We start from the raw sequence: 25,085 nt of genomic DNA, 5'->3' as shown, positions 1-25,085 counted from the left end.
ACATTCAAGAGATACTACTGGGTACTTATGTGTCTTCACATTGCTCAGAGTCTAGTTCAGGAGACAAACGAGTGGGGAGACAATTCTTATATGGGACCTGCCAAGAGTTAATCCCGAGGCTATGTGCACAGAACTCCCAGAGCACTGGGGAGAGGCTCCTACCCCAGCTGAGAGTCAGAGAGATGTTCTCACAGGAGTTGATAGATGAAGAAATCCTGAAGGATGAGAAGGATTTCGCTTGGGAAAATCGGATGGTGAGAGAAGGGTAGCACCTCAAGGCAGTGGCAGTGAGTCATGCTGTGCAAAGGCATGGAGGCAAGAGAGCATGACCAATTTGGATCAACTGTAGGTGGTTCGTGTGGTCTAGGATGGAGTACAAGCTGGGGAAGGGGCATGGAATGAGGCTGGGAGGCAGCAGAGACAGAATCATGGAGGGCTTTGCATACAAATGGAAGAAGGTGTAGTGAAGCAGAGCAATTGATTAATACACTGAAAAATGTAAACAAGTCAAATTTAAGCCCCCTACTGAGACGAAGAGGACCATGGTATCCTCAGGAAAATTAAGAGACAATAAAAATTCTGGAATGACCTGAAGTCCCCAGATGAGATTGACAGTATGAACTGGAAGCAGACTTACTTGTAACAGTATCTTAAACTCCTTAAAAAAGAGAATGTGCCTTAGGCATTCTTGTAAACATTCCACCCCATCCCTTTTGTGCTTAATATAGTAAGTAGATGCCACCAAACTCTTGGTTAGCTAATTGATGTGAAATTTATGAACAAAAGCAGACTACCCCAAATCATCAGAGATGTAGACAACTGTATAAACCAATGCTATTCCTACTGTTTCTTGCATTCTGTTCAGTGAATGCAAGGAATGCCCACTCTATTGTTACAGGAGATAAATCAACATGAAAGTGGCACATTTCACTCAATGCCAGCCGAGAAGTTTGTGGCGGCTTCCTTTAAATGTTTAAGGATATGATTTCCGCATTGTCCACCCCTCTTTTCTTTATATTGTTGAAGACAAAATAGACATCAATTACTTCTTCAATTTTAAAATCTTATTATTTAAAGCTACTTAAAGAAAACATGGTTATTGCATACAGTAAACATTCAAATATAAGAATTTCATATTAGAAATTTGAAATGATGGCAATTTCAAACTGAGTTAGAAGAAACTTGCATTCTGATGAAAGGCAAGAATTAAGGAAGAAGGATCAACTCTTGTGTGTGTTGACCCACAGAGTCCTTCTGATGAGCTCTGCATACAGGGGAATTCAATAAAAGATTCTGATGCGCTCTACCCAGAAAAGAAGACCAGAAGCGTTTACAAAGGTACTTTGGTGAATGAGTAATGAAAGCTGTGCGTGCATTTATCCTACTAGAACCTAGCGAGAGAGATGCTGTAGCTCATTTCACAGATGAAAAAATGAAGGCTCAGAGAGGTCAAGAAACTTGCCCAGGGTCACACAGCTAGTAAGAAGATGATGTTCTCAGATACATACTGTTTAACTTACTCCCAAGCCCATGTCACAGTGAGAGGGTGCTTATCTTGACCATGCTGTTACTGGAAAAACAAAATCTCTTGAATTACACCACTCAGCCAGGGTATATGGTTTTGGCTCAAAACACCTACCTGTGTTGGTACCTAAAACAAACTTGAAACTTATATTTTAACTATGTGAAACTTCCTAGAGCTCCCCAAGCCACTAACACTCTCCACCCTTCTCTGACTCCTTTCACAGTGGGCCCTGTGTTTGGACTGTCCTCTGCCTTGTCTGCCTGATGATCACCTACTCATCTTTTAGAATCAATCCAAGGGCCATCTCCTCTATGAAGACTTTGCAGCCTTCCTCTCCTACCTTCTAACAACCTCTCTGTCCTTTGTGCTTAGAATCAGATCATGGGTCCAGATCCCTGATCTGCCACTTACCAGTTCTGTGACCTTGGGAAGTTACTTCTCTGTGCCTCAGTTTTCTCCCCTGTAAAATAGGACTAAAAATAGCTCCTACCCCATATGGATGCTGTGAGTATTTAAAGAAAAAATAAAGACAAAGAAAGAGAGAAAGAAAAGAGAGAGAGAGAGAGAGAGAGAGAAAGCAAGAAAGAGAAAGCAAGCAAGCAAGCAAGCAAGCAAGCAAGAAAGCAAGAAAGCAAGAAAGCAAGAAAGCAAGAAAGCAAGAAAGCAAGAAAGAAAGAAAGAAAGAAAGAAAGAAAGAAAGAAAGAAAGAAAGAAAGAAAGAAAGAAACTCCCTGCAAGGCACATAGCAGCAATGCCTGGCACACAGTAAGTGCCCCAGAAGTGTTAGCTAGTACTATGTTTCTCACTGCACCTGGGAACAATTTCTCTCCAAGAGTGTATTTGTTTTTCTTTCTTACATTCTAGGCAGTGATCTCCTTGAGGGCAGAGACCTGGCACAAAGAAAGTGTGTTAGAAATGCTTGTGAAATGAACAATGAATAAATGGGCAAACAGGATCTGGTGGTAGCTGACAAGGCTCCACAGCCAGGTCTCATTGACCTGGATGAACCAATGATCACTAAACTGCACTGCCTTCTCATGGTTGCTGAATTGGATCTCTTTGTAAAATGCCAGGCGGACAACAGGACTTCTGCTTCCCAGCAAACGAGGCAAAGGACACATTTCCGAGTTCCTGGCTTGCTTCTCCCATTCTAGTGCTCAAGTTCTAGCACTAGAGCGTACTGCTTACTGAAAGGCGCCACCTCCCCATGCCCCAGTACACCGAGGACATGCTTCGTGAAACCCACCACCTGGTATCGGAATACCCAACAGCCACAAAATAATGACTTCCCCATCCTGCAGGTCCCTTCCCAGCTCTGGCTTGGATAACTACTGCAGGGACACTCAGTCGGCAAGTCCCAGCCCCCTCCAGAGGTCCCAGAGGCATCCTGTAGAGGAAGTGAGACCGCACTGTGACAGAGCGCCATCTCCGCAGACTCAGCCACTTCCCGTCGTAGCTCCACGGGGACCACTGAGTCAGCCATCGTTGCACCTCTTAGCTCAGGGCACCTCTAACCTTGTCATGCTGGGATGCAACAGGAGGGAACAACAAGAGGGAACAGCAGGTGATTTGACAACCCAAATCAAATGGCAACAGCTGTTCTTGTTGTCACTTCAAAAGTACAAGGTCACCAGTGTCCCTTCCAGAGTGCTGCTGGCGAGTGTCTGTGTTCAGTCCCATCATCTGCATTCACAATGTCCACAGCTCGGTCATCCTCAGGGTCTCACCTGCTCCTCCCTCCAAGGGTGAGAGCTGCATTCGATCAGCTCTGTGTATTTCCTGACTGCAGGTCTCCGTGAGAATGATTAGAATTTCACCGGAATAAATGAACTTGTTTTGACGAAACTAGATGGCTGTAATTGCCTACTTTCTGCTCTGCTTAATTTTGTTATGTTAGACACTGCATATTGAAATTTCAATGTCTGGAGCCTTTAAAATCTCTATCCATCCTTTCCAAAGCAGAATGCATCCGTTTTTAAAGTTCTTCAACTGCATAGTAGGTTTTGGATTCATATTTACCAACATATCCATTTGACCTCTTTTTCTGATACTGGGAGTGGCATTGAAGCTTCTTGTTACCTTATTTGCACAATACTTCAGATGACCTTCTGGGGCTTGAGGCAAAAGCCAGCCTCCTCAGATGGATGTGGAGGCTTCGGATCTTAAGGCAACTTTATAAATGAATGTATTTTGTGATTGCTCCACTGTCTTAAAAAAATTAGATGATAAGGCTACTAGAAGAATCTTAAATCCCAGTACTAAATGGAAGAAATGACCTTTGTCTGTCATTCTCAGTGACCTACTCCATATGGATAACCACCACAGAAGCCCATGTTCACTGCTTTTGGGCAATGAGTTTGAGATTCTGCTCAGCCATGACCTGTCAAGTGGCCCACGTCAGCCTGAAGGATTGTGACTAGGAAGCATGACTTCTATCCTGAGCTGCTCCTTAAGACCTGAGGATCATTCCTTGGGCCATTTCTGGCTTTGCATCTCCCTCTATTTCAGAACGCTTCACTGGAACCACAGCTGACCACATCCCACCAGCCTGTGACTACCAACTGAGGACAGAGGCCATGGCTCCACCATGAAACCCAGCAACTGGAAAACTGCCAGGAATAACGAGTGAATGAAAAGGAATGGAATGAAGGCAGGGAAGGTAAATAGCTACTGAACCACGATTCGCAAGTCAGGAAACAAAGTAGCATTAGACATCCCCAGAGTGAGAGTAGAGAGTGGGTGCTGTGTTTCTCTGCGTGGCTCCAGCACAACAAACAATGATGGGCACACAGAAGGTGCTCAATACATGATGAGAATGAACACAAATGGGGCACTTTCTGTCCCCAGGCCCTGTGCTAAACCCTTTACATGGACTGTCTGACCCAATCCTGGAACTAAACCCTACAAGGAGCTGATGTTATTTTTGGCAAAGTGAACAAAGGCTCACTGATAGATGCTGACTCTCTAGCGAAGGCAGGAAAGACATGACCCAATTCCTATCAATATCATCAGTCTCCCATGCTCACTAGCAAGGGAGCAGCATTCTGTGGTGGAGCTCATGGATTCTAGGGTCAGGCTGCCTGAGTTCAAGTCCCAGTTCTGCCACTTGCATGTAAAGCTGGGAGACTTACTTCACTTACTGAAACCCTCAGTGCCTCACTTTGCTACAGGGATGGTAATGGGGTGCAGGGTCCGTTATGAGACTACTTCAGTCACAAGATACACAGCAAAGAACCTGACATGCAGCAATCACTGTGTTCATGTGGTAGCCTCAAAACACTACTCCCTATTGCCAAAAGCTATACATGATTTCCTTGCTATCATTGTCAGGAGAGGGGTAGTGCCTTCACAGGTCTGACCTCAGTCTTTGTGGGCCACAGGATGTGGGGACCTGGTGGGCCTTGACCACAGGGTGAAAGTCAACCATTGACAGATGACAATAAGAGGAGTGGGGAGGAGAAGGAAGGAAATTTGGTGTTTATTAATCTGTGTTAAATGCAGCTAAAAGATGTAACTAAGAATCTGTCCAAGATCTTGCTATAGGGTGAGTGACCAAGTCTAGGATAGACTTCAAAGTCTCAGCTTCCTATGTGGGGTCAGCTGAGGACACATAGTGTGGAACTTCTTTATCTGCAGGAGGAAGAGCATCTTCCCTGTTTTAAACTAAAACTCTCCTAGTCCCTGACAAGACGATATGCCCAGCAGTACAGAGCAGCCTTCTGAATTGTGGAGAGAACAACTTCATAGACCATCACGCCCCAAGCCTCGCCACCCATCCGCATTATATCAGATGCCCCACAAGAGAGCCATTCTGACTGCGGAGACTGGAGGTTTGGGAGGACACAGCCCCAGCTACCCTGGCTGGGAGCACCTGCCATCCACCCATACTCCTGGGCTGACTTTGGTTTCCCTCTGAGCAGAGACCAGTGGGCTCTTCAGTGTTTCAGGGCCACCGCAATGGCATGGGCATGAGGATGGGCAGGTGGGGAGCACAGCTGATTCTGGCTGTTGTCAGGCCTGGATTTGGCCCTGGGGCATCTAGGCTGCAGAGAGAAAGAATCTCCTTCTTTTACCCACCACCAAATCTGTTACATGTTGTGCAGAGAGTCCTTATGAAGCCTTAGAAATATCTGTGTTTCAGCCTGGGATTGGATTTCTTCAGGAGACTCTTTGAGGCAGTATATTGATTCTCCTAAGGGATGACCAGTGCCTGGCTGGAGGCATAGGGGCAGTGAACTCACCAATAACCCATTTGAACTTGAGACAACAACAAGGGAAGCAGCAACAAAGCATTTTGCGACAATGGGACATTGCTAGCCTTTGAATAATTAATTCCAAGAGACATATAGATATAGGACTGAACCCTGACAAATTCCAGGTTTGATGCTTTGTTTATTAAACCCCGTCCTCCATTGAAAACACACACACACACATACATCTGGTACAGAACACAGACACTGTGCTATATCACCAGTACCTCATTTTAACTTCTTGGGTCAGGATGCATATAAACCTCTGGAGTACTTTTCAAACTCACCAAAACATAAAATCATTCGATTGATCTTACCCTGAGGTAGTTGAGGGTGAAGTTCGTTAGCCCCATCCTGGTGATGTTTTTGGACAGCTGATCCAGGACCTGAGGATCTTGTGCCTAAATGGAGAAAAAACCCCACATGTATTTTATCACTACAGGATGGTCCTGAGAAAATCTCAGACTGCGCTACAGCTGCTAAGGAAATGTAATCTCGACATTGTCGATTTTATTTGGAGGGCAGGCTGCTGGAGGTAATTTAATTTACATTTCGAAGACACTTGCATATAACACTCAAGGACATTTTCAGATCAATTGTGCAAGACTGGGGAAAAACCAAACTGCTCAGATGTGCTTTCAGTCCTTGGGAGAAATGACATTACTTCCTCTTGGAGAGGCCTTGGCACTCAGGTCTCCAGCCTGAGTCACAGAACTCTGCCAGGAGAGCTCCAGGTCTAACGCCCTCTTTAGAGAAGGCAGTCCCCCTGGACTGGGCAGATCCATGCTTCAGGACTGGTCTCTGTTTCCTGTTGTGATAGTGGTGGTGTTATTACAGCCTGGGGTTGAGGGCTGTATTGGAAAACTTTGCCACTGACTCGAACTACACACACACACACGCACGCATACACACGCATGCACACACACACACGTATATATATGGAGAGACAGAGAATTCTAACTCTCCTCCCCATTAAGCTAGTCTGGAAATAGATATCCCCAACAATTTTTATCCTGCAGGACTGTAAGAGTAAGTATCATATTTTCCAAAATGTCAGCCACATTTTGAGAAGGGATGTAAAGTACCATGGGCCACACCAAATGTTCTGTTTGGCTAGAAGAAAATGAAAATTCTTTCTGGGATCCATTTTAAAATGAGTCTCTTGGTTGATGTTCTTTCTTTCTGTTTGCCTTTCCTTCTTCCTTAATTGATATAAGCAAATGGGCACTAAACAGAGGGAGAGGGAAGTAAACATCCCCTTGTCTCCACGTCTGCCTTCGTGAGACTAGGTTATACTAATGTGACTTATTCTTTTCTGTACATACCTTTTCTCATAGTGATACTACCAATTGGATTTGTGTAGATAAATAAAAAATGCAGGAGAAAACAGAGCATGTCAGTTTCATGTCAATTTCCTAAAAGAGGTCTTCCCTGACATTGAGCCTATATTCTTAAACCACTCTGATGTGCTAAGAAGAGTTTGTTCTATCAAGTAGTCAGGGTCAACCTCAAGGAACTTACATTTCAGTCAGAAGAGAGGAAAGCTAATAATAAAGGAATGCAAAAATCTTGTTCCTGCTGCTGTGGCTACCGATGACGATGATGACAGCCAATCGCCGAAACTCGTAGAGGACACTCTATAGGCCAGGCATTGTTCTAAGTGCTTTACAGTCATTAACTCTTAATTTGATGATCTGAAACATGCTTTATTACTGTACCCATCTTATAGATGAGGGACTAGAAGCACAGAGATGTCACATCATTTGCCCAAACTCATCCAAGAGCAAGGGTCCAACCCTATGTGGTCTCAATCCAGGGCCCAGGTTCCCAACTATTATCCTTTGCTGCCTTTTAGTCTATTTTGAGAATACTGGAAGTGAATATTCCAGACTTCCTCGAAGAGAGTGGAGGATGTAAACTAAGCTTTAAAAACCAAGGGCTTGGAGCATAAACAGCCAGAAATCATGGAGCAGGAAAGTGGGGTGCCACAACAAAAAGAATAAGGCTAATGGGAAAGGCAGAGCTTGCATTAACTAGTCAGAAAGAGGTGGCTGACAACTAATGTGTGGAGAAATAGCCAGGAATGGGACAGCTGGGAGACAAAGTTAGAACCACCGCGGACAAAATCTTGATTTTGCTACTTCTGGGCTAAAAAACATGGGGCAACTTATTGATTCTCTGAACCTCAGTTTCCTCACTTTTAAAATAGGAATAATACTAGCTCAACTCTCTGCCTGACTGTGAGAATTCAATAGCATGAGATACACAAAATGTTTAGCTGAAGGCCTGGCAGAGTAAAAAATCAGGAAATGGTAGTTACTGTTACGTTATTTTCTTTTGATTGTTCACGGTCTTTAAAATTAGGCTTATGAAGTCTGATTTTGCTCCAAAGATTTTCATGGAAGCATCATGTATTATAGAGGACAGACTTAAATTTAAGTTGATGCCTTTGACGACTTATTAAGAGATTGCACGTGACTAGTTCCTACTTACATTTAAAATACATCTCTAGATTGGCATAGAACCCACCCTTGCACCTAATTTGTGCTCAGTAAATTTGATGTGATTTATGGTCAAACAAAACCAACAGAAGCCAAAATATTCCACTTCAAATTTAGCACCGTGATCAGGGAGGACCAACTTCTGACACGAATCTGAAGATATAGGAGTCCCATGTCCCATCAGATGGTTCTAATCAAAACTGGAAACTGTTTTCCTAACTTCTTGTTTTATTTCATTCCCCAGTTATACGTAACAGGTTTATTAGCCCAAGCAGAGCAGTAATTGATAATGACTGAATGGAATTTAAGAAAAGTACAAACTGTTTATTGAAGTAACCTCAATTTGGAGTTCAAAATAATAAAATATAAAAAAATAGTCACACAATGTACCAATCTTGGAAAGAAAAAGGGGAGAAAAGGGCCTGTGGATTAAAATGGTTGAGAACAAAACTCAATATTTAGAGTTAATTACCTAAAGCGTGACAACTACTGGAATTCTTTCACAGAGAGAGGACTGGGTTTTTCCCCTTGAGTGAAATGAAGGAGGAAAAAAGATAAAAAAAGAAAGCAAAACAGAGATTAAATTACTTACATGCATGGCTAGGATGCTTCTCGGGACTAACTCTCGGTATTGTCTAATGGTAAAGTGCCATGTTTTTATTCTCATGAGATCATCAAAGGTGAACTCCAAGATCAGTCTGCCTTCTGTACACACCTAGAAGTGACAAACAACACAGTCATTCATTATGCACTTTGTGAAAGCCACTTTTTGTAACTCACATATCAGCTACTCAGCGTGGTCTCCCTTTCTGTCCTTGGGCAGTGCTAGCTCTTGGTAAAGATGTGACACAAGTGATGTGTCCACTGCACATGGTACAAATGTCAGCTCTAAAATCAGTGGGTTCAAGAGACTGTACAGCTGCTTATTGGCCGTGATGTGCTAGTAATTCTACTATTTACTGCTGCAACTCTATGACCCTCAGTTTCTTCGTCTGTAAATATGGAGATAAAACCCATCTTATAGTGACATTGGGTCAAAAAGTTTTCCTCCACTTTCATCATCCTTCAACCACAGAGGCTTCAGCTCTTATTCTAATCTTGGTTATCCTACTCTGGGACAAAGTACTCAATAAACTCATTCATGGTTAAGTGTAAGTTACTACAACTTGATCCAACTGGAGGAAGTTTTTATTTCGAAAATGAAATTCCAGAGGACAATGCTTAACCCAAGGCAGTTAGTATCAGTTACTGACATGTGGAAAATAGAGGCATGTGTCAAGAGTATATTCCTTGAATCTCAGCACATCAGCAATGATAAATTCTGCTAGCATAAAAGGCCAGTCTTAGGGGGATGGGACACTTTATCTTTCTAAGAAAAATATATATAATTAATGAAACATAATAGAATTTTGAAGGGTCTCTTCCTTGATAGAGTAATCAGTGACAGAGCAGCATTTTAAACTTTTTTTTTATATTCATAGCATTTTTAGCATGTAGTTCCTATTTTATTTACCATTCCTTTCGCTATTAACAACTTTGAAATCAAAGAAAGTGCTAGGCAATCACAAACCACTGAGCCTATGTCAACTCTGAGCTAGAAGTGGTGGTAGTGTATTGGTTCAGTTTAAATAGTTACAACTCATTAATCAGACCATTTCTGCCCTAGGAAAGCAGTACAAAATAGTGGGTGCATACTTTGGCATCAGAGGGTACTGGTTTTGAATCCCAATTCTACTTTTTACTTATTCTGGAAATTTGGGGAAAATCTAATAAATTCCCCAAATTCCAGTTTTTCTCATCTGTAAAATGGAAATAGAAATATCCTTGGGTAAGGATGTTAGGAAAATACATTAAATAAAGTTATGTACGTAGGCTACCTGGAATTCTGCCTGGCATGTAGTAGGATAGCAGTAAATGATAGCGCTGCAGATAAAAAGAATGCTACCCAAGAAAACACAAAGCCCTAGACCAGTAATGGTCATCGTGTGCCACCTGAGACCTAGGGCTTCACTAGTGGCGACATCTCAGGGGCTCTGCTGGGAGGAACTGGGCCTCCATCTCGGCTTTGAGATCCTCATTGACTTTCTGGATTTCACTGAGCAGCTTTGATTTTTCAGTTTTTTACTGCATTGGGCTTCTGATCAAGCTTTTTGGAGAAAGATTTCCTAGACTAAAAACAAACATACAATACTCCATACACTTGAAAAAACACACTCAAAAACAAATAAACGAATAAGTAAAAATTAATTAACTGAAGAATGTAAGTATTTGTAAAACTACAGTCCATGAAGATAGTGAACAATTTATATCAGCCTTTTATGAAATATTAATAATTACTTTCTTCTTTGGAAATTTAATACAAAACACCATCACTAATTGGGCTGCAACTTGGTCCACAGGACTGGGTTGGGTGCATTCCATGCGCTCAAATTGAAGGTAACATGTTCTTTCACCAAGTCAAATGCCAGTACAGGAGAATTACTAACAAGTGTTGATGGGACACTACTCGAGAAAGATGCTGTTAATGTGTGCCATCTTTGTCTTATCAAAGATCTCAGAGACACTGTGGGATAATTGTTGATAATCTGGGTGAAGACCTTTGCTTCAGATCCAATTAGCAGGATCTGTGGGTAAACTCAGGCATGTGGGCACCTTGCCTTGAAACCCCTTGACTGTGTAGTCTTCAGAGCCTTGTTTCTGGTGTCTCAGCCATGAGAGTTGAGTGCATAGAAATGGGAGAAGACTTCAGTGTCCCCAAACCTCTCCCCTTGAGCATCATCAACATTGGAATTAATTTACCAAGACATTAAAAAGAGTTGCATGGAGATTAAGCCACACAATTCCCCCTGGGGTGTCGGCATGACAGAAGCCACCTGTGGTGACAGCTTTCACAAAAGGGAGGTAGCTATGGGGAGCCATCAACAGTGAAATGTCTTGACAAAAACAGGACAGGGATATTTGGATGCTATAATCCTCTTTTTAAAGGGGGAGATTATTGGATATTTAAACAAATACTAGCTTAGTTAAATGTCAGCGTTTAAAAAATTATCTAGTATATTTGTTTTGCATTTGTGAACCACAAATGCAGGGCAGGTGAAGGGTCTGGTTTACTTCTATTGGGAGAGAATTTCATAATGAGAAAGCATGTATGTAGTCCTACTGACAGATGACTCAATTGGAGCATCTGTAAGGTCACGTTAAATTGTGTCCTTTGTTCACGGTAACAGAGTGAGCTAGTTGGGGACCTTTCTTGCAGTCAAACTGTCATGGGCCTACAAATGGAAAATTGCAGCAAGCCTTGGGCTCCTTTAATTTTCAGTCAAAACCAAGGGTTTAACTGGGGTATAGCATGTGCAAGGCAGGAATCCTTAGAATCAAATCTGAGTTGACTATGTTTTCTTTAAGGAAAAATAAATGACTTCCTTGAATGAAAGGTCAGAGGAGGATTTTGGTCACGGCTGGTCTTCCCCAAGTAATTACACCCACACCTTCCAGGGCCTAGACAGCCACTCCACACCCTGTACCCATCATAGAAATTAAAGGAAACCAAAGGCTTTGTGATTTGCTTTACATGCAACAGCCAGCAAATGGAATGGAGGCAAATAAGAGAAAATATATATGTATTTCCTATTTAGAAATTATAAAAAACAGGCATAGCCTATAAAAGGGAATTAACATATTCTCTCTTCAGAAAAATTCTGTGCATTCCTCTTAATCAATACAATTAATGTAGCTTTTATCTGAAGTCGGCCTTTTTTTTTTTTTTAAAAAAAAGATGCCTTTCACTTGGAATCCAAAATCAAAAGGGTCCCCAATTAAGAAAACATTTTCTGTTGTGCTGAATTCATGTTACCGTACTGTGAGCTCTGACATTTTGTTTCTGTGGTAACCAAAATCAGCTGATTAGTTGGCATGGCAACAGAAAAGATGTAATCCCAGCAGGCACACTCTAATCAATGCCCCCAGTACAGATGGTCTCCGGAGGATCAACAAGAAAGAGGCTGGCAGGCATTCAGCCGATCACGTGCTAGCTTGAGACTAGGCCAGGAACAAGAGAACTAAAAAAGAACATTTCTCAAACTAACCAGTAGCTTTTTAACCCTTTTCTTTCTTTGGCTAATTGTAACGCAATATTGACTGTATATTTAGCTGTATAATACAATGATTCTCATATAGCTTTGATGAAATCAAGTGTGCTTGTTAAGTGGGAGTGTTTATATAATTTTCTTAGTTTGTATGCTTGGAACAGCATGCATGGAGTAGTGCTTTTAGATTAACAGTTGTGCAAAGCTCATTGTATTTTCCTTAGTGGTACTTCATATGTAAATACATACATATGCATTATACATATATATACACACACACACACACAAACATACACATGATCTGATCATTGATATTATAACTTGGTTAGAGTCAGGAGAAGAGTAGAAATTCTGAAATCTAATGTGGTATACAGGCTAAGGTAAGAAGGATGAACTGTCAAAGACATAAGTAAGTATTCATATAGGAAAACTGGTGGGTACACTTCCATGGTACTTCTCTGTAGCAGTAAATACTTTCATAATAACAAATTGAGAACAGAGAAAACATAAACCAATCTTTATAGAGATGATAAGCGTGTCCAGTAATGGCCAGAACTTTGTTGCGGTTTGTAAAATCTAAAATTAACCCCAAGAATGTACCCTAGAAAGTGTTCCTCCCCAGAATCCACCCATGTTCACATCCTCAAATATAAATATTACTCGGAGTCTTAAATTCTGAAAACCTTGGTGTCTGCTCTTCTGATTATGAAACCTTGTTTTCTGTTTTATTAAAAAACTGAAAACACAAAAGAAAGGCTTTATAATGTGTGTTTTAAAATTCTAATTACACATTTATCCATAATCGATAATGTTCCTGGTATCAGGAAATTGCAAAATGCTCATGATACTCCCGAGGAATAGTTAATATTTCTGTTGATTAGGATTGCAGCTGATTTTTGAATCATGAGTTGACCAAATTTTCATAAAAGCAACTCAGAACCACTGGGTCAAATGCTATTTGGGGAATGAGAGTTTATTGATAGCCTAAATTAGAACACTGCGATGCTGCCTGCACACAGTATGCTAAGTACTAATAGCAGGCTTCCCTTTAAAAATAAGCATTGGCTTCTGGACCCTTTTTCTTTGTAAAAAGGTCTGAAAGGTCATTAGCCCACTGTTTTGTAGTAAACAGTCATAATATTTTATTACATGTAAATGAGTTATTTTTAATTAATATAAGAACAATAATATTGGAAAGGTTTTTGAGTATTATAATAATCACCAAGGAGCAAAAAAACAAAAACCAAAAAATCGAGAGAGGAAAAAAAGAAAAAAAATGGATCCTTTAAAATTTCCTAAAAATAAATGTGCATAATTAGCATCTGGACTAAGTCCACGTAACTGAGCTCCATTTCTCAGAAAGTGATATTTTTCATCACGGTATGGAAATATTCATTTCAAAAGTCGGCAAATATACTTCCTTGGAGTCGCGTCAGATGGGTGGTCCAAACAATTGCTGCTTGGGGCAAGGGAGCTGTGTGCAGGGGAGTGCTCAGGTCTTTCTGGTGACTGCCTTAGACACCTGAACAAACCACTCAACCATCTGAGAGGAAAATTTCAGGATAAGAAAGAATGCAACACAGGAAAACCCTAGTTTCTGGATTTGAATGAAAATAACACTTTATCGATTTGTCAGAAGAATGGGATTCTTTTCTATCTAAAACAAGTCCCAAATGTTCAGCACTAAACCTTCAGAGAAGCTATGTTCATTTATGAATCAGTTTTGGCCTGAGAAAGAAAGAAACTGAGTAAATATATAAAAGGACTACGACAAAATGCATTTTTATTTTCAATGGCTACTGGCTTTGGAAGCAACTCCTTAATTACAGCAAAGCTTTTAATTTAATTATCATGGATTTTTTTTCCCCCTTACAGCATAAGGAGTTGGTATGTTTCTCTTGAATTACCTAAAAATAAACACTAAGCCTAGAGGAAAAAAGAAAAAAAAAAAACAAACAATAAGGAAGCAGCAGAGAAAGGCTTTCTCTGCAGTGCTAAGACTTTGTAACACTAGAAATGAATGGCTCGCAAAATGAATGGCTTCCATGTCCCTCTGATCTACAAGATTATGTAAATGTTCTGCATCTCCAGAATGAAGTGAGACATGGACAGATTAAACCATCATTCAGGTGATCATTACTTTCCATGTAGCAAAAGTCTATTGCCAGCCAGGACTTCTGCATCCAGTGTGAAGCTTCTTTGTCTCTGAATGACAACTTTCCTCTCTGCCTGTTTAGACCAGGAAGAAAGAAAAACCCTACCCTTTCCTACATTTTAAAAAGTCTACTGACAAAATTAAGATGCCATAGAATCAATGGTATTTGATGATTTGTTTTTGCATTTTATAACCATTTCCTTTGCCTTTGGTTTTGTACACCAGCATGGGTACTGGAGAGATGAAACTATACCAACAAGATCAATGAATAAATAAATATATTTTTATTCTTGCAGCAAAATTGCATAAGTAATAACATCTTCAGTTTCATACATTGGGCTTTTGCAGTTAACCCTGATGATTCAACCTCTCTTAAGCATAGAGGGTTGTCATTTGTGTTTTGAACTGAAAGAGATAGCTGCTATCATTAATATCACAAATTAGTTTCATGTTGAGTGTTAGTGAAAATGCAGTGAACTAGTGTTCATTAAAATAAACTTCTGTTTGTCAGATTCTGTGATTAAATATTTGTTCTTACTAATTTTTCTACCTGCAAAAGGACATAAAGAGATTATCTGTAGTGTTCCAGAAAGGTCTTTGGTGAGAGGGAACACTCCATATGTCAATTTTCTATGTAGGGCAAGGATCGTAGATCTAAAATGTATAGAAGATGAGGTTAAAGATCTGTCTCTTCTGTTTTTCATTTCACAGCCTCCATGGGGCTTTGAATTCAGCCTCAAACATTGTGATAATCTGATCCTGACACTTGACCTCCCCTCATTCACTCTTTTATAGGTATACTTGTTCAGCTGCTTATTGAATTCCCTAATTTCATTGACTTTTTAAAGTTTTTATGTTCCTTTACAGATTACAGTTGGGTCATGGTTAGAGGATTCTTCCCTTATTCAAATTTGAATTCAGCTCCAAAAAGTTATTTCAGTAACAAAGCACAAATACAATGCTGACCACGCAAAAACAGGATATGTTCCTTCAGCTATAGTAGATATTTTGTATAAAACAACAATTCTAATCTAGCAACTAAAATTTAAAAGGCAGTAGAACCTCTCTTCCTCTTAGTTTTTGGCTCCCTCCTCTTTGATTTTCATGTGCTCAGTATCTCGTGCACACATCTTAGAACAGTGTTCACCCCAAGAGTCAAGCCATGTCACAGACAAGGAAGATTCTCTCATGGTGTTGAAAGTATCTGGGAGATGAGCAATCAGCCCCAGGTTCCATAGGAAAACCATAATTATTATTCTTTAATGCACTCAGAGTAGGAAAAGCCGGGCATGTGACAGAGCCTGTCCTGTACCTTGGTAAACATGGGCTTCCCGTGCTGGGTGACCATGGTACACTGGTCGCAGTCCACCGTGATGGATGAGTTGTGGTATGACTCTTTCGAGTGTTTGAGAATGTAATACAGGTCGGTCACCCCTCCTTCAAACACAGTGCTAAAGTAACGGGGGATGAGGGTCCTGCCGATAGCTGGGAGAGAAACACAGAGAAACAAACCATTAACAAAAATATCCCACCAGCCCCACACACCCAACACCATTGCCAAACCTCCTAAAACCGGATACTGATCATCTCAAGAAACCATAGCAAGAGGCAAATTTCTCTTTAAAAACAGCCGTGACCCTTCTGGGTTACAGTTAATAAAATATAATCCCCAACTATTCAGGAAAAATGTGTCCAGTCATCTCTCCAGATTTTGTGTCCACTGCAAGTCAATAAAATAAGGGTTAGTACTTTAAAAATAATAGGAGGGAAACGCATGAACTACTTTGGACCTTGTATACTTTTGGAATGAACATGTTTGTAAAAATAAGACACTTCCAATCTACTTGGACTTTTTAAATGCATCATGTATAGGCCAGTTACCCAGTCATGTTTTATTTTTATTATTAGTAGTGATAATATAAATAATGCTTTGTAGTGTGTAAAGTATTTTGGTATTCTCTCATTGGATCTTCAGAACAACCCCAAGAGAGTGCAGGACTGATACCTGAAAATGTTATTATGGTGGTGGGGGGGGGGGGGTGAGGAGGTTATTTTGAATGTTTCAAGATCACATGACTTGTAAGTAAATATTTGGGGTCTCTAACTGCATGTCTATAAACACCTAAAATATCTGCTCTTCCCAACACTATGTCTCTGACTGCTTTAAACAATGGAAATCTTTAAAAAATAATTCCCATCTCCATATACAAAGAGATCCATAACTATGTAAATGCTGATTATTCTACCTGCTTTTGGAGCTGTATAAGATATCTCTCTAGAATAAAAGGCTCATTTTAAGAGAAGTTGATCCCTTTCACTTGGTCTAAATTGGTCTCTTTCATTCCATGTGTCTGGTCCTGCCCCATTTTAGTTTCAGCGATTGTGTAAGTAGCTGGGCCTTTCTGACATAGGACGCTTAGAAATCTCTAACAAGCCCTTTTTTCAGCAGTGATGTGAAATCCTCTTACACTGAAAATCCCAACTCATAATATCAGGAATTTTGCCTATGTGCAGATTTTAAGGCAAAGTTCTAAAGCACTCTCAAGCAATCCAAGGTTTTTAATAAATCTCTTACATTCACTATATACTACCCTTTGAAAGACAAAAATAATGTTTAAGATAAATAAACTACCGAAGAAAGCTTTAGCTAGGAAAGATCACCCAATCGTCACTTGAATGTTTTAAAATATTTAATTTCATTATAAAAGAATCAGTGATAATCCATTTTGTATGGATCTATATCTCTTTTGTACATGAACTTGGAAAAAATAAGTATAAAGGAAATACCCTGCCAAATTGTTTTCTGAAATGATTTTAAGGAATCCCCATACAGATGACTAGTCTCTAAATAATTTACACAGTTGTTATTGCCTCATATTTGCTGCAGGTAAAATCAATCAACAAGTGTGTGCTAAATATTCCAGGATTTTCAGTGATTCCATCCTAGATAATCCTTCTACATGCATTTTCTAAATACTGCCTAATCTCTAATACTGCATGCTCATTTTCTAAATATAAAATTCAAATGAGAGTAATTTGAGTCCACCGTGTCCTTTAACAAATGCATAGCTAATATTATAAAGAAAACTTTGTAATGCTAAAATCCGTATTGTACTTCACTACACAGATAAAATTAATTGAATGCATTTCAAATATTCTAACTTAAAGCTAATTATCATAAATCAGCCTAAGTAATTTGACAATTTGGGATTCATACTGTTGAGAATAAATGCAAACTATAAAAATGCAGATGTAGGCCAAAGAATTGTCACATTAAAAAGGTTATGGCAAATAACCACCATTGGATTAGGAACATTATACTTTATTTATCATGAATCCTGCACAAGTTAATTCCTTTAGATCACTGTTTGCTACATAGCACCATCGTTTTCATTCATAGTAAAATAGAAGTTGAAAGGGAGAAACGTTTGAGAGTCTTTAACTTTAAACCTAAGTTTTTAATTACTTGCCCAAATCCAGAAAATGTACAAATTATATTGTAAATACACTTAAAGAGAAACATAGCTTTGCTTTATTGAATAATTTCTAGCACTCTAGGAAATGGTTACCATGGATACTGGAGGTTTGTTTTCAGTCCTGTTTCCTTTGAGAGCCTGCCCTCCCATTTTTCCATGGTCCTGTTTAGACGATTAGTCACAAAGGTTCATTATCCACCGTAGTAGACTAAACCCACAGTCCGGTGGCCGCAGTAAACCATGACAATGGTATTCACGCCCTTGAGTATGCAGTCTCCTCTCCATAAATCTGAGCTTGGCCCTGTGATCTGCTTTAATCAATTGAATGTGGCATGAGTATCCTTGTATCAGTTTTGGGCTACACCTTTAAAAGAACTGGAAGCTTTCACTTTGTTCTCAGGAAGAAGTCAGTTGCTACATACAAAGTCCTGCTACTCTAAGACTGCCAGACCATGAGAAGCCCAACCTAGTCATGTGGAGAGGTCATGTGAAGGAGAACTGAGTCTTCCATCCAGCAACCCCAACTGAGCTTCCAGCCAACAAACAGCACTAACTTGCATGGGAGAAGCTGTCCAGGAAGTGAATCCTTGAGCTCCAATTGAGCTGCCTCAAGCTGGTGTCACATGGAGCAAAGACGAGCTGTCCCTGACATGCCTTGCACAAACTTCAGAATCATAAGTAAATAAAAGAAATGTTTGTATTTTAAGCCAACATGTGTTGGGGTGTTTTTTAATGTATCAGTAGATAATTTTCAACCACACTAGCCACAAAGGTAGTCAAATAAGAATTCTTCCCTGAAAGAAAGAGGGAAGTTTTGCCAGGAAAAACTTGCAAGTCATGGAAATATAGGAGGCTGAATACAGAAGAAAAGCAAAGCAAATTGACAGAGAGGCTTCATGGGCTGATTTGGGCCCTAGTCTCAGCTGGGAATAAAGCCAATGCCATCCCTCAGAGGTCACACTTGTGTGAGGTGTGCCCCTCCTTTTCTTTCTTTCTTTTTTTTTAATTGGCTCAAGCTGGTTCATGTTGGATTTCTGTCATTTGCAAATAGAGAAATCCTGACCACTGCAGTCCTCTTCCGGCATGGACAGAGTAGTAAACACTGAGAGAATAAAGAGGAAGTGATGAGAGCGATCAGCTACAAGAGATAACTGACTCTCCGTGCAACACACGGTGTTAGAAGCTGCAGGAGATTAAAAAGGTGTCAGAGATTGTATTAGTTTCCTGTTGTTGCTGTAACAAATTACCACCAACGTAGTGGCCTACAACACCACAAACTTATTATTTCATAGTCCGGACAATCAGACATAGGGCTTGCTGGGCTGAAGTCAGGTTGTCAGCAGGGCTGAATTCCTTTCTGGAAGTTCTCAGGGAGAATCTATTTTCTTGTTTGTTTCATCATCTAGAGGATGTTCACACACCTTCCATGTGGCCTCTTCCTCCATCTTCAAAACTCACAGGGGGAAGTTGGGGCCTGGCGAGGCATCATTCTCACTTCCTCTTCTGCCTCCCTCTTAACTTTCAGGATCCTTGTGATTGCGCTGAATCCATCCAAAGAATTCAGGATAATCTCCCATCTCAAGATCCTTAACTTATGAGATCTGCAAAGCCCCTTTTGCCATGTAAGGTCACATTCACAGATACCAGGAATTCAAACCCGGATATCTTGCAGGGGGCACTATTCTGCTTCCCACAGAGACTATACTTGCCAACAGCTTCTGTTCTACAAAGGAGAGCAATCAAAAATACAAGAAACACACGCATACACCGTGCACACACGCATGCAATGTGCAATACATAAATAATGTGCAGTGAATGGGACAGACAGCCAGAACAAAATCCCATGCGCCTGAAGAAATCATTCTATTGATCATTCATCAATTTCTTCTGTAAACATTCACTGAACCTGGAGTAGGTATAAAGCTCCATGGTCGACGGTCGATGCTGCAAACACAAATTTTTGTCCCTCTCTTTCAGATTCATTTTTGAATTTGAATTAGATTTTTGTCCCTGCCTTTCAAATTCATTTCTATCAGGAGAGGTAGCAAGTATCTAAGTATCTATAACATGATGTGATCGCTGATAAAGCTTAAAACTGGATTTATGATTTTGAACTCTTTATCAGTATCTCCTGTATCCTGAATTCGATGTACAATTTTATCATTTCTGAAGCTCTGAGATTAGCAAGTTCTTTTAATGCAGTCAACCATGCCACTGCATTGCACAGTCAGATAAAAATGACTAAATCAGTGAACATTTCAGATGTAGGTTCAGCAGTCACCTAACTCGACAGCCACACCAGTTCCAAATCTATTTAGATTTTATACTGTTACATTCACATGTCAAAGTTACACTTTACATTTATACTTTTATCCCTGGAATTAAAATAATTTAAATATTGATATACATAAATCTACATTGTGCTCCTATGAAAAGGATTATGTCTTCTTTTGTTTTTTTAATTTTTTTTAATTTTAATTTTTTTTTTTTTTTTTTTTTTTTTTGAGACGGAGTCTCGCTCTGTCACCCAGGCTGGAGTGCGGTGGCCGGATCTCAGCTCACTGCAAGCTCCGCCTCCCGGGTTCACGCCATTCTCCTGCCTCAGCCTCCCGAGTAGCTGGGACTATAGGCGCCCGCCACCTCGTCCGGCTAGTTTTTTGTATTTTTTAATAGAGACGGGGTTTCACCGTGTTAGCCAGGATGGTCTCGATCTCCTGACCTCGTGATCCGCCCATCTCGGCCTCCCAAAGTGCTGGGATTACAGGCGTGAGCCACCGCGCCCGGCGATTTTAATTTTTTATATTTTCAATATTGTTGGAGTGAGATTAAGATTATAGTAGATTGTAATGGCGATGGTATTTTTCTAACACATTTAGATCAAAGCTCCAAAAGTTGGGAAGTGTGGAGAGCCAGATAACACAGGAAGATTTTCTGTGATGTTAGGTGAGTAAAATATACCATACATTATTTATCTATGTATTCATGAAAGATAAAAGAAAATCATACATTAAATTATTCAGGTGCTGAAATGTGTATAAACAATGTTTAAATTATACCCTACACTTTATAGGTAAATATGATTAGTCCAGAAATAGCTAAGATTTTATTCATAGCTAATTGTGCTGTGGATCCCTGCCTTCAAGATCCTCAGGGAGATTTTCACTGTTGTTCTGTTTTGTTTACATCCATCCCTACTCTCCAGAAATTCTTGCTATGGAAGTTGATAGGGTGATGGTGTGGTGGAGGCAGGATCTAGCTTCTATCTTTTCTTGTAGGTATTACTTGTAGATATTAGGCTATCTACCAGATATTCATTGATGTTAACTAACTTTTTTCCTTATTTAGAAACAAAATGGTGTAATACAAGCTGGGAGATCATAAAGAAGACATAAACTACTGTGCATCCTCCCCAAAGCAGAAGGTCTGCCTTTTAGAGCATTTTATCTCTTTTAGTAATTATGAAATGCATTAAAAAAAACTCTTAAGGATGTTTATAAGTAATTCACGTGAAAGAAACTGCATGTAGAAAATAACCACAGAGGAAAATATTCAAACTAGTTATTGAAATACAAAGTTAAAATAATAAAAAATGATTAAAACATAAACCTGGTGAGGTTGTGGTAAAATAGACATACACAAATACTTTTAGGGAAATCAACATAGTGATTGCTTCTTATTTTGAGAGTTTCTAACTCTCTAGAAGTCTGCTAGCTGGGACTCTAAGCTCTTGGTAAATACCCTTACCAAACTGCAACTCTCAAGTTTATGTTTAAGTGCTCTGAAGTTCTACAAGTCTTTTGAGAAAACATCATCTAATGTGAGACTTTTTAATTTGGGGGCATAAATTAAAATTTTAAATGCCTGTAATTTATGTGTTTCAAAGACAATTCGCTTCCAAGAAATAAAAGGGGTTGAGAGTCTGATTTTAATAAAATGTGAAGTAAGAGGAAAATTTGTTACTAACAATATATTAATGCCATTTGACATATGATCATTATTTAGCTGATGATTTTGCAACTCTGAAAAGAGAGAACCATATAACCAAGCATATGTTTTTAATTAGGCAAACGTTTTAATTATATTAAAATTATTTACTATACTAGGATTTAAAAAATTTGTATCTAAACATGAAAACAGATAAATTTGTTGGCTAAATCTGGGTAGTTTTATGTGGTTCTGCTAAAGCTACTGCAGTTCTGCTATATGTCAAAAATCCAAATGGAAATTCTATTATTCAGATACATAATAAACACCAAGAGTCATTAAACTTTAAACTTATCTGTATTCAGAAATCAGTAAATGCATTATGCTGACCTGTAAATGAATATGGTCCTAGGAGTGAGATAAACAAGACTGATGATTTCATTTATAGTAAATAACCATTATATATAGCCAAAACAATAGCAGTAAAATATGCTTGACCTGTGATGGGGGTGATACTAGTTCAAGGTAGATCTCGTTGTTCTTGATGAAGGGAATGCAAGTTGAATTAATTAATTAATTTTACTTTTATAAATTGGCATAACTTTCATTCTAATATGCCTTATTTTCTCAACCAAACTAATTTACTTGAATATTTTCTCTCTGATGATCTGTCTTGCTATTTCAAAGATTTGTTTATTTCATATATACTTATTAAGTAACTACTACAGGCCAGATATTGTTCTAGGTGCTAGAAATAGACAAGTAAGGAGACAGAGAATAAACCTGATGGCTCGGGAAGGCCAACTAGTTTAGATTGGCCAGTCTGGAAGGCTGCCGTGAAGAAGTGATGACGGAGATGAGTCCTAATTGAACAAAGCCATGTGAAGATCTGGAATTAAAGAGGTCCAGGCCCAGGAACCATAGGGGCAAAAGCCCTAAGACAGGAATGAATTTTGATTGAATGGGTTTGGTGTGTTATGGTATCAGAAAGAAGGTTTTGTGGCAGGAGGGTGGTCAAAGAGAACAAGATGATAGTGATGAGGTCACAGAAAGAGGCAGGGTCAGATTATGTGGGACTTTCTAAACCATGGCAAATGGCTTCCATTTTATCCTTAGTGCAATGTCAAGACATTGAAAGATTTTAGCCAATGATATAATTTACTCTGTTTTTCCTAAATGCACTTCCAGCTGCCAACATGGTCTCAAAATGCCATAAAAATTTTTGATCCTCTTATAAATTTAATAGGCATTTTTTCTTCCACTTTCTACCTACCAAATTTTTAATAACTTGACCAAGACTTCAGTCACCCTATCTCACACTAGGTGCTAAGTGCTAGAGAAACAAAGATGACTAAGACAGACCCCATTCCTGCTGCTACAGAGCTTTTGATCAAGCAATTCTTAGCATCATTAATTCACCAATTAAAAGTGTGTCATGGCTCCATCTTGTCTCTCCTGTTTCCCCATTGTCTAACACACAATAATGAATGAGTCAATGCAATAAATGTGTGAGTTTATAGGTCCCAAGTCATAGGAGCTTACATGTAAATCTGATAGAATTCATCTCATTTAATTGAACCCAGTACTTCGACATATTCAGATTATTTTGGGTCTTAATTCTGTCAGTGATACTATGGTCTATTTATTCTAGATGTGTGTCTTTCATGGTGGCAAAACTCTTTCGACTTTGATCCAAAGTACAGACAATAACATTGTACAGGAGAAGTCCACAGCAATGGAGACCTCCTTCTAACTGGACTTCTTAGTATGAATCAAGCACCCCCTAAGTATGAAATTGAAGTCCTTTAATGACTTCCATAATAAGTCCATGCTCTGTTACTAATGGCTCATAAAGATAGTACAGAGTCCATGGGGAAAGAGTGAGGTGTCAGAGAAAGACCCAAGCTGAGGGATACAGAGACGTTAATCAGGCACAGAGGGTGGGAGAAGAGAATGGTCCCGGGAGAAGCAACAGCATTAGTTAGAGAAGGTGGTATATTTCCATCATCTAGGCTGCTGCCTTGGTCAGATGTTACATATTTATGCCTTGGAAGATCTCATCTGGATAAGCTACTCCATTACACAGAGCTCTTGCTCTCTTCTTATGATGGTACAATATCCTTTTAGTTATTAAAATTTTAGGATGTAGTTTACATCTGGTAGATTTATTTTTGCCCTCTGTATTACTCTTTTATGTCAGCATTGTCATAACTGTACTGTTTTTTATTCTTCATATGAATCTTAAAGTAATTATGTTAAATTCAAAAAAGAAACACGGAGAGAGATTGATTCAAATTAAATTAAATGTACTAAGAAAAAGTTGACATCTTTACAATATCCAATGTTCCTATAAAGGAATATGAAATGCATGTCCAGTTGTTTAAATCTTTATTTTTATCTTTAAAAAATTCCCTAGTTTTTCTCTTTTCTTTCTTTTAGAGAAAGGGTCTCACTCTGCCACCTGGGCTGGAGTGCAGTGGTATGATCATAGCTCACTGTAACTTCGAACTCCTGGGCTCAAAGAATCCTCCTGCCTCAGACACCCAAGTAGGCTGAGAACACGGGTGCCACCATGACAGGCTAAATTTTTTACTTCTTTATAGAGACGGGGTCCAGCTGGTCTTGAACTCCTGGCTTCAGTGGATCCTCCTGCCTTGGCTTCCCAAAGGGCTGGGATTACAGGCATGAGCCATAGTGCCTGGCCACCAAAAAATACGTTGCACCCTCTGAGGTTTGTAGTTTTCTATATTTGGATACTTAACATTTCTTAAGATCCTTGAATATTTTAGTTATGCTAAATGGTTAATGGAATTTTAAAAATTGTATTTCCATTTGTAACCCAGGCATTTAACTGAATACTCATTAATATTAATAGTGTTTTGGGAAGGTTTTAAAAAGTTTTCTGGACCAAATAATCTATTATTCCCAAATATTGATATTTTTATCCCCTTTCTCCTTACCTATATATAGATCCCCCTTTCCTATATATAGTCCTGTTCTAACCCTTGCAATAACATGAGAATATATATATAAGAATGTATATATATTGCAATAACATTGCAATAAGATGAGAAAATATGTGTGTGTATATATATATATTGTGTGTGTGTGTATATATATATTAAAAAAAAAACAGAACGTTCAGAAAAAAATTTAAATAATGAGGGAA

General features: G+C 39.3%; 1 protein-coding gene across 10 annotated transcripts in view; it reads right to left on the bottom strand.

Annotated features, from left to right (window-relative positions):
* LOC105487894 (LIM domain binding 2) overlaps positions 1-25,085 on the bottom strand; it is a 394,665-nt gene that overhangs the window by 70,928 nt on the left and 298,652 nt on the right. For all 10 annotated transcript variants that reach the window (XM_011751540.3, XM_011751535.2, XM_011751530.3 and 7 more), the window contains exons 3-5: positions 15,829-16,001; positions 8,869-8,991; positions 6,093-6,176 (exon numbers count right to left, since the gene is read on the bottom strand). In XM_011751540.3, coding sequence (XP_011749842.2) covers positions 6,093-6,176; positions 8,869-8,991; positions 15,829-16,001 — 380 coding nt within the window. The remainder of the gene's footprint in view (positions 1-6,092; positions 6,177-8,868; positions 8,992-15,828; positions 16,002-25,085) is intronic.

The sequence above is a fragment of the Macaca nemestrina genome, chromosome 3, assembly GCF_043159975.1.
Source record: "Macaca nemestrina isolate mMacNem1 chromosome 3, mMacNem.hap1, whole genome shotgun sequence".
Classification (NCBI taxonomy): domain Eukaryota; kingdom Metazoa; phylum Chordata; class Mammalia; order Primates; family Cercopithecidae; genus Macaca; species Macaca nemestrina.
Note: the sequence above shows the minus strand (reverse complement) of the source record. Positions and strands in the feature narration are given on the sequence as shown.